The 11,040-nt window shown below is 41.5% G+C and overlaps 1 protein-coding gene across 1 annotated transcript; it reads left to right on the top strand.

Annotated features, from left to right (window-relative positions):
• Window positions 1-7,632: 7,632 nt before the first annotated feature.
• Window positions 7,633-10,764, top strand: adra2c (adrenoceptor alpha 2C). The gene has a single exon (XM_076974701.1). The coding sequence runs from the start codon at window positions 8,065-8,067 to the stop codon at window positions 9,349-9,351; it is 1,287 nt and encodes a 428-aa protein (XP_076830816.1). The 5' UTR covers window positions 7,633-8,064; the 3' UTR covers window positions 9,352-10,764.
• The last annotated feature ends 276 nt before the right edge of the window (window positions 10,765-11,040 follow it).

The following is an 11,040-nucleotide window of genomic DNA, read 5'->3' as shown; positions in this document are numbered from 1 at the left end:
TCCCACAAACATATCCACTTTCATGGGTTCGTGAAAATGTCAAATATTGGACACCACAGAAACAATAAAGCATAAAAACAAAAGCTAACATGTACCTGTTAGATGGAGACTTAAAACCATGCTAAACTGTTTCAAACACTGTTTCTTTCTAGTTTTAATACAAAACATTAGTAATCAAGAGGAGACAGTTTGTAGACTTCACCGGCCTGCAGCTAGTGAGCCCCGCTGTGTGAAGAGGTCAGCGCTGTGTCCGACAGCTACGCTACCGGCCTACAGAGACAAGATCTAATTTGTTCTTCACCTTCCAGAATAGTCACCAGCAAACAGCTGTCTGTCAGTTGCAATTAACATTTTAGCATTCTAACTTAAATTTACCTGCATACTTTTAAGACTGAACACCTGGTGGACGTTGATGTACAGCAAATCAGTGCCTTTGGTGCAGGAAAGGTTTCAAGACTTTTGATTCTCCACTATGTCCCATCTTTCCCCGCTCCCACCTGTCAATCATGTCCTTGTTTTCATGTTCCATGTGCTTTTGCAGCAAACAAGGACCCTCATACTAAATTATGCTAATTCTTAAACATAATCAAAAATAGATTATTAATAGATAATAGCACAAATTCAATAGATGCTATTTAGCTTAAAATCTATTGTATTTACATGTAATGGAAGAACTATTCATAAAGTACTTTTAATTGTTTTAACATGGCCCAAGCCAAGCTCTGTGAGAAGCTAATAGCAAGATGCATTTATGAATAGAACACATGTGCATACTCATATACCACAACTCCATAACAACAGCTTCTGAAGAAAAAAAAAACCCCATTGTCAAAGGTCATCCAGTGTTGGAGCCATGCTGTTCAACATCTGAAGTGTGGTGATAATTACTGATGCATTTACTTCTAGAGATGCTGTAAAACATTAATTGTATGTCTGCCTGCCATGAAGTACCTGATTCAGTAGAAAATGACCACTTACAGTTCAGAAGAAATATGTATGGTAATAGTATGTATAATGATATGCAAATGCTATACTGCCAAGTGTTGGAAGGTTATATTATTCAACAGCAAGATATACTGCCCAACCATCTGTGAATTTTAATGTTTCACAGTATGGCAACTGCAATAAACTATATGACAAACCTGAACACATGGCTAAAGCAAATAAATTCTTCATTTACATTATATTTCAACAAAATAAATAATATTAAAGATAAACATATAAAAATAAAGAATGAAATGCATTATTGATACCTACAGTCAAAATCAATGAACCGTCATTTTTCATCATTTTTCATAATTCAGTACCATGATATGCTGATATCTGGGATGATTAATTACATATTGCTTACATTTAGTTGACACATTTATGCAAAGTGACTTGTAATTGTGAATGAGTGCAATTCAAGCAATTGAGATTTAAAGTGATCCAACAGTGGCTTGGCTAACCATCTAATGCAGGTAAAATGAGGGAGAGAGAGGGAGGGAGGGAGGGAGGGAGGAGGGAGTGATGAGCAGATAGATAGAGAGAGATGTCAGATGTGCTAGAGGTGTTTTGCTATGCTCCATAAATCCAATAAACGCCTTGTTAGGCTAAAATTGTATTAGTAAAATACTGCTCATCTGTAAAGCAGTATTTTTAACTTCACACAGACACACACCCACAAATATCTCACTATATCTACTACATTTAGGTGATGAAAAAAGTTTGTAGGTCGCATAGCGTAACACCATCCCTCACTGCAATCACCAGCCACAGGATCCAGCCATTTCAGCACCACGGTCAGCGCTAAGGAGCATCCAAGCCCAATAAGCCATGACAGAGGCAGCAAGTTTTAGAGGTGAAACCATGCTGCACAACACAATACATGTAGATCAATGTGAATTCATGACATACATTTTGTACTCACAGAGCCAGTTCACATACAGTCAAAACCAGCATGTGAGGGTCCCTCCCACATTACACACTGCAAAGAAAGAAAAGATAGTCCTTGATCATCGGGCTTTGCCTCCCACACATTCACCTTCAGTGAGTGCGCCTGTGTGTAGGTGTGTGTATGCAGGGATATGTGTGTGTGTTAGCCATCTATTTTAGTCTATTTTCTGAGAATACATGGTGAATACTTAGTTAAAATTATATACTTTATATATATACCAAGTATACCTGATATAGCCAAGTATATATATATGCATACACAAACTATGCATGCATACAGAAACATATTTACACTCACGAATCAGTAACACTCATGTTTGAGCTTGCACATACAAGAAGGCAATTTAGAACAGGACGTGGTTCCTATTATTCATACAGAACAGTTATCTGCTACTTTTTTAAGGCTTGGAATGTCAATTATTAGGAACTGTTTCTGTATAGCATAACAAGTGTTAAGTCCCCATATGTCAGGAGTTTCGTTCTATGTGTATATATGTGCGTGTGTGTGTGAAACCTGAAACCAGCACACAAATTTGCATCTGCTGACAGAAATATGGCATGATTCCATTCACACACCATTGATGTCTTCCAATCAGCACCATGTAGCTAAGGTGGAGGAGCCCACCAGCAGCACACATCTGTTCAAACAGCTCCACAACCTCCTTGATGATAACTTTGTTAACAGGTTATTTGTGGTAAATGATTAATCAGAATAAATGATTCATGCATCAAATTGGAAGTGAAAGAAAACATCTGCAGTTCTTTCCAAATATAACCCAAAACTCCCAACATAGTCGTGCTCTTTGTTGTAGTAAGATAGTAATGAATGTTTTTAAATGTATGCTAATCCCAAGGCTCGGAGATAAGAAAACCCTTCGATGGCTCCTTGTCTTGCTCCTCCCAGCATGCAACACTGCAGCAGGGCTGCGCTGGTGCAGTTCCTCTGCTTCCTGTGGATAGACTTCCATTCCGCAGCTCATGTCATCACAACCTGACATCGCTGAGTGAACTTTCACTGCCACGTCATACAAATGGGTGTTTCCTTTTGTCGCTTTACCCAGTTCTCCCTTTCTTTCACTCTTCTTCACATACTGGCATGCAGAGCAACCCAACATCTATTCTTGCATTTAGGTTTGTTCATCAGTCCCCTCAGCAAGAGGCTGAAACATGTCACATGGCTAGGATTAGATGTCTATGCTGGGATTAGATGTCTATGCTTTTGACATTCTCACTCGGAAAATCTGGTGGTGTGTATGATTAATGTGTTACTCACGACTCATGTTTGTTCTGTTTTACTTGTGTCTTTATAGAACTGTAAACTGTAGTTGCTATACAGCAATGGAGACGTTGTCTATGGTAGCATAAGTAATAGAGAATAGAAGTTATATCAGTTTCATAACAATTTTATTTTTTAATATGTCTTCAAAATAAAATGACAAAAATACAAAGCTTAACATCCTGGATTCCAAGCACCAACTTTATGCTATTTCCTTCAAACAAATCAAATAACCATTCAAGTCTAAGTCAAAATTCAATGGCCTGTCACTGAATTAGAGGTCAGCAGTTCACAAGCCTGATTCCATTTCAGAAATTAGAAGTCAGTGAAGGTTGAAATGGAGCCTATGTAAAACTGCAACACTAAACAGGAAATATAAATAATAAATATGCAATATGATAAATATAACTCGAACATGTCCAGTGGAAGTGTGTGTTTTTCCTGCTGTGCTGGACAACTACGTGTGGCTGATCAAACCCCCAATAGCAAGAGCAGCAACAAGACAACAAGGAAAAAAACAAAAAAGTCTCTCTTACCATTCAAGTTTCTCTCTCTCTCTCTCTCTCTCTCTCTCTCTCCCTCTCTCTCTATCCCCATCTGTGGTGCTAACTGGTTAGGTTATGTCCATTAGCACCAGATCCTAACCCCTCCAAGTATTCTCTCTCACAGGAGAACTGCATGAGTGTAGATCAGTGGCTTTGCCTCTTTTGGCTTGTCTGAACTCTCTGTATAGATTTTCTCTCTTTCTCTTTCTGTCTTTCTCCCTCTTTCAAATACACTTTTCTTATGAGTGTTTTGCTAAACAATTACATGCATGCAGTCCTTCAAATGATTCCCAATCTGCATGCATATTAACCATTACACTGGCACAACAGAAATGATCAAGTCAGATCTTGATTATCACAGCATAAAATTGTTGCAGTGCAGTAAAACACTCCCCCATTTCCCGGTGAGCAAAAGAGAGTCACTGACAAAGCGGTCTCTGGCAGAATCAGATCTTATGTAGAATCTTGAGATCTTTGCTTGGAGTCTTCTCTTACACTTTTACATAGCTGGTCACTGTGGCCCTGGACCCTTCTGATTGTTGAAGGTACTTGTGTCAAATAAATAATCCTGTTGACATCTACTCCCTCAGTCCATCATAGCCTCACCCCTTCTCTCCCTCTCCCTCCCCAACTTGCACATTGACATACACACTCTCACCCCCCCATCTTCACACAGCCAGAAGCAGTCTCTGACATGCCTATAAAACTGACAGATATATTGAGCTGTCCTTACATCTTTTTTCTTAAAGCCTTTCAGATTGAACCTTTTAGTTGCTGGTCACCTTGTCTGTAAGAAGCTTAACGAAATGCGTCTTCCAAAGATTCCAGATTCTGGCTTGAATGCAACATAAGGAAATTAGAATAAATATTTAACATACTCCTTAGAATATTAAATCTAATGTCTGTCATTTAATGTCTGTTATCATCCTTCCTTGGTGCATGAGGGATTTGCAGGGACAGTGGATTAAGAGTGAATACCACTTCACAATTGCAGCAAGGTTCTCTTTAAGGTGTGCCTGATCAGGCTTACAGAAGCACAGAAAAAGCACGATTTCCACATTTGAATGGTTCGTCACCATTCCTGAAAACCTCCTAAGCTCATAAAGATTGCATCTGATCTTATCATGTTCGTGTCCATTATCATTCTATCATCACAGGATTGGCTTTCCACATTATTTTTCACTACGTCCAGGCACTGTATTAATTAAGGGATGACAATGTGATGAAGTTCGCCTGCACCCTAATTAAATCACATCTTTTGTTCAGCTATGAGAGGACGAGTGGCCGTGCTATCGTCCCTTTTGAATCTTAGAAGGAACAGAATTAACACATTACTTCATTTTCCATTTACTCATGAGTAATCTCATTTTTTTATTATTATTTTTGCAAATAATTTAAATGAGGCAGCTGGACATTTTATATAAACCTTTTTTTCATCTATTTAAAAGAGTGAGTATTGCGTTTGAGAATTCCATCATTCAGGAAGATGACGGATGTCCTTGGCTTCAGCTGTTCATTCAAGCACATGCAGGCATTTGCTGTGGTGGCTGGCTTGTCACACTCACTTATCTGATCAACAGTACATGCAATATTCTCTTACCCTACACAAAAATCTCATTTAATCTGCTCTCCCACAGCACCTGATGGGCTAATTTCCTCAAGAGTGTGATCCCACACTTATTAATTTTTAAAATCAATTTTTGTTTTCCGGGAGTCTTTCCAAAGCTTTCAAACCACAGAGTCCTTCAGTGGAGATCCGTGTGGCAGGTGTGGTTTCAGCAGCAGCCCTCTCCCTGTGAGGCTCCCTGACCTGCCCTGAGCCCTGAGCCTCATTACGACACACAGAGCCCACGTCTAGCATGGCTCCAGCCTTGGGTGCAGGATATGCTGGGGTCGCTCTGGATCACAACGACGTCCTGAAAGTGCAGGACTGACAGCAGATTACAGCAGAGCCTTCAGAAAGCCTGCTTTCTGCCATGCTTGTTGTGAGCTCCATCCATCCCGTAGATAAGAGAGCCATTATTACTGAATGTAGTGAGCATGATCTAAAGGACACTATGGGTTCTTTACTGCCTCCTGTCACTACTGCATATTGACTTAGGCTCCCACAATGATTTCAGTCTTTGCATGTCCGCCCTTCTGTCCTCTGGGAATAAACAAAAAGGACAGGAGCAGGAGGACAAGTTTATGTGACATCATTTCCTGCTGGAATTAGCCACCGATAAAGAAACATGAAACAGGAAGACAGAGGAGCAAGGCGAGACTCAGGGTAATTATGGGAATCATTCACACACACACTTCAATTAGACGGACACAAGTGTGGCCCAGGGGGGAACTTAATGATCACAAGACAGGAAAGCTCAATAGAAATCAGCTTAGAGAAGAACAGGCCCTGGGGTCAGCCCCAGCACAGCACTGTCTGGACACACACACACACACACGCACAAACACACACACACACACACACACACACACACACACACACACACACACACACACACACACACACACACACACACACACTCACACACACACACAAATGCCCTCATGTCATAGCAACCACAACATGCACAAACATAACAATTTTGTTACACCGGAACAAACACAATATTATATTCACTCGCAGTGTTTGTTTCCATATTTGTCTTTGAAAACCCTTGGCGAAAACCCCTCCAAAAAAATTGTGTTTATATAGACAGTGTGTTTACTATGGCCTACATTTAGTGTTTGTAATAACGCAATCATGAGAACGGCCGAATAAAAACATCCTGTTTATTGCTCACTACTAAATTAACATTCACCATCCGCTCCTTTTAAATGTATTGTTCTATAATTAAGCGTTTAGAGCAGGACCACCCGTTTGCACAGGCGATACTGATGACATTCTGTGCTGTGCCATCTCTTTCTGCGCGGTGATATTCAATACACCCAGTCTGCACGCGCAGCTCTGCTTATGATTCAGAATGCACAGCTTTGATTAATGGTGACTACTTACAACAAACACGCTCAATAAACGTTCAGCTTCTGCAACATAATGACTGCGTAACGTTAACATAGGCTACACCATCAGAGCATATATATATATATATATATATATATATATATATATATATATATATATATATATATATATATATATATGAGAGAGAGAGAGAGAGAGAGAGAGAGAGAGAAAGAATTTGCGCATAGCATTTATAATGTATACATGTATATGCATGTATAAATTTAGACAACAGTAAATTGTCAAACTGCTGTTGTACGCTATCAAGGGGTTCTTAAATTTAGCAGTTTATATCCAATGACCAGTACATCAAGGATAACATTTCCCTTTTGTCCAATTTAATGGATGATAAATTACACCAGCGTTAATCTTACGCCTCTGCATTAATTATGTTAAAGTAAAGAATGAAACGTCAACAGTAATTAGCTCTTAACGACTTCTACTACATCAAATAGAACACTGACGTTTAAAAGATTATGAGGATAGTAACGCTGAATCGTATCCAGCTCATGTTATGTTACGCCAGTTCATGCTATTTCAAGGTAACATAAATTTGCACCCGATATTATCTTTACAACTTGTACGCGCAAAGCGACGAGGTAGTTTCAGTAGTGACATCCAGCCAACGCACCGGACACTCCAGAAGCAGCGTGGTTGACTTATTCGCGGTTGAATTTCGCTTATGTTTTCTTATCAACAACGTATAAAGGGAAAATCGGTTAACAATATATGAAATCTGACATGTTTAATCGAATCTTATGCGCTCTTGTAGGCAAGAAATGTAGCTTACAAGAGATACGCGCAAAGTGCTCAAATAAAATAAAGGTCAACAGCGTTTCACTGTAGTCAACTTAAGCATGTCGAACAACATTAGATTACTGCAGGGATGATTCTGTAGTCTTTTTTCTCCCTTTGACTTTTCAAAGGCGGGGCGGCGCTCGGCTGGTTTAATGTGGGCAGCACGTGGATAGCGCGTCCCGGGCAAGACGTTCAGCGTGTTGCGGGAGGAGAGAGAGAAGAGGATGCTGAGACCAATAAACTGGTGGAGAACGAATAGGTTTGTGAAGAATGGTGTCCGACGGTGATTGTATCAGACTATCCCGTGGACAACATGCTTATATTAGCCATTTAATAATTATCTGATTTGTATAAGGATTTCTCTGAACAAGAAAGGGGACGTGCACATTATGAAAATAACATTTAAAGAAGGATAAACCCAAGGAAAGGACATCAAAAAGACATCATGCTCTGCCAAAAGGCTTTCTGAAAAGCAAGGATTTTCGAACACAGAACAATTTATACTTAAAATGGATAACGAAAGTTTTTCCAACGAAGTGGACAATTTCTTAGACAATTCCAATTCAACTGGGAATTCCACCCATCAATACTCGTTGCCTACCATGATAGGGCTCGCGGGATTGGTAAGCTTTCTCATTTTGTTTACTATAGTCGGGAATGTGCTCGTTGTAATCGCCGTTCTAACGAGCAGAGCACTCAAACCACCCCAAAACCTTTTTCTTGTGTCTCTGGCCAGCGCTGACATTCTAGTGGCCACACTGATAATGCCTTTCTCTCTAGCAAATGAACTGATGGGTTATTGGTTCTTTGGGAAAGTTTGGTGTGACATTTATCTGGCATTAGACGTCCTTTTCTGCACGGCATCAATTTTTCACCTGTGTGCCATAAGTCTGGACAGGTACTGGTCTGTGACACAGGCAGTTGAATACAACCTGAAGAGGACCCCTCGCAGGGTGAAGGGGATGATCATAGTGGTGTGGCTTATCTCGGCCGTGATCTCTTTCCCACCCCTTATCTCCATGGACCGTAACAGTGAAGGCGATAAGCAGTGTGAGCTAAACGACCACACGTGGTACATCCTGTATTCGAGTATCGGCTCCTTCTTTGCCCCTTGTGTCATCATGATTCTTGTCTACATCAGGATCTACCAGGTGGCCAAGACGCGCACCAGGAACATGTCAGAGAAGCGGCACGAGGCGGACGGCGGGGGAGAGGTGCCACGCCTGGAAAATGGGCTGAGCCGTGATGATTCGGGCCGGGAAAATGGGCACTGTGCCTCACCTCCGCCCGATGGGCGGAAAGGCGGGGAGGATGAGCCGGACGCAGAGCTAGACGACAGCAGCTCATCTGACGAGAAGGCCAAACGGCCGCGCCATGAGTCAGCGCCAGGGCGGAGAGAACGCCGAACCAGCCGCAAAAACAGCTCCAGCTCCAAGCACTCCAGCCGCAAGTCCCGTGCCAGCAGCAAGTCCCTGGACCTCTTCTCCTCCCGTAGGAAGAGGAGGAACACCATGTCCAGAAAGAAGATCTCACAAGCCCGTGAGAAGCGCTTCACCTTCGTGCTGGCTGTGGTCATGGGCGTGTTCGTGGTCTGCTGGTTCCCCTTCTTCTTCAGCTACAGCCTGTACGGAATCTGCCGGAAGGCCTGTGAGATCCCCACCCTCCTCTTTAAGTTCTTCTTTTGGATTGGCTACTGCAACAGCTCCCTCAACCCTGTCATCTACACCATCTTTAACCAGGACTTCCGCAGAGCATTCCAGAAGATTCTTTGCAGGTCCTGGAAAAGGCCTTTTTAGCAGAACCTGGTGAAGGGGTGTCCAGAATGGCACTAACGACAGTTCTGTGCAACAGGCATGACAGAAAAGCCACTGGATGTTTACAAGAATTTAATTTCTTGTATACATGGTGGCAGTATTATTCTGAGATGTCCCTGCCCCCTGCATCTATGCCTTGACAATCTTCCCACAACATAGAAACTCATAACAATCTGTTATACTGTAATAGGCTTTGGGGTCTGTAAGGACGACAGCTGCTGTGGTCGATGGGTGCTTACAGTAGCAGGATGCTTCAAAAACGCCCACCTCAAACTGGGCAGCGCTCTACTATGTTTGCAGAACCAGGCTTATCTTAATTATAGCCACAGGCACTTCTGGGATATCAAGAGGCATATTTATGATACGTTTGCACATATGGCTTTTCTCGTTGGGACTAGAGTGCTATGTAACATGAAGGACCATTTCCTTCTGAGGAGAAACACAATAAAAAGTGGCAGAATTAATTCTGGGACAGTGTTGTTGCTTTTCAGCAGACTGAGAGGACACGGAGACTGGAGCAGGGTGGGCTCGCCCCTGCAGAGTGATGATGTTGCAACATTGGAAGATGGATGAGATGTGGGCTCGACTGACTCTCTGACCAAGCACCTCTGGAGGAGGTACAGTCCTGGCAGAACAGAACTCTATTATCTCAAACGGCCTGTCACCTCGTCAGCTTCTAATCGACTCACTGCAATGCTGCTGATGCTCTTTTGCCATACAATGCCACTATGACATAGGTATTTGCATTGTTTTGTTCAATGTGTATGACCTTAAATGATTAGAACTATTTATATAACAATACTGCTCTTCAGTAATTTGTTTAAGGATCTGCTAACAACTCACGCTGTCCCGTGCCCATGCCTGTTAGCTGTACCATATTGTACTATGATGTTGCCTATGACACTGTATGATATACATTACAAAGGGCAAAACCACTTTGATTGACTGTTTTTGTTTGTTTTGGATGCTCCTCAAAGTCTCAGCCTTCCTGAATGTTGAGCTAATTTTCGTGTGATATCTCTGAACTGACCAACTGGTCACTACAAGCACATTTGACAAGCTAAAGAACTTTGAAAAAAATAAATGAATTATACAATAATTGTTATTTTAAACTCAGTATAGTCTTTCTGCCTCCATATCTTCTTCATTTCATCCTGACAGGTTTAACACATCGTGCACTCACAAAAAGGTTAAAGATTGATGTGATTCTGCAATGTTTCCAGACAGGCAGAAAAGCCAGAAGCCAATGTAATGAATAGCCTATCACTGGTATACGCTTCTCTGCATACGCTGGAGGGAGTTTTCTGCAGATGATTAATCTTTGCATCAAAGAAGAGCATGGTGCAAACTGATGGTCTTGATCACACTTTCCAGTAATCAGTAGGAACATATGAATCACCTGAAAGGTTAAATAAAGCAACTTTACTGTATGTGACTCATTTGCAGAGTTTTTCAAAATGACTCCAGAGGCTATTATTCCACATAGGGATAGGGGCCATAAATGTCAGAGAATCAAATGGAGGGAAATTATGCCAGGACTTTGAACTCCCACTGACCCTGCCCCTACAGAGCTAGCAGAGCAATGTCTCAGGCTGTTAAAGCAGAGGCACATGAGAATTAAATTTGTTAATTCTTTATTAGAAGTGGGGGTGGAGATCCTATCAGCTATCA

This window comes from Brachyhypopomus gauderio, chromosome 15, assembly GCF_052324685.1.
Source record: "Brachyhypopomus gauderio isolate BG-103 chromosome 15, BGAUD_0.2, whole genome shotgun sequence".
In the NCBI taxonomy this organism is placed as follows: domain Eukaryota; kingdom Metazoa; phylum Chordata; class Actinopteri; order Gymnotiformes; family Hypopomidae; genus Brachyhypopomus; species Brachyhypopomus gauderio.
Note: the sequence above shows the minus strand (reverse complement) of the source record. Positions and strands in the feature narration are given on the sequence as shown.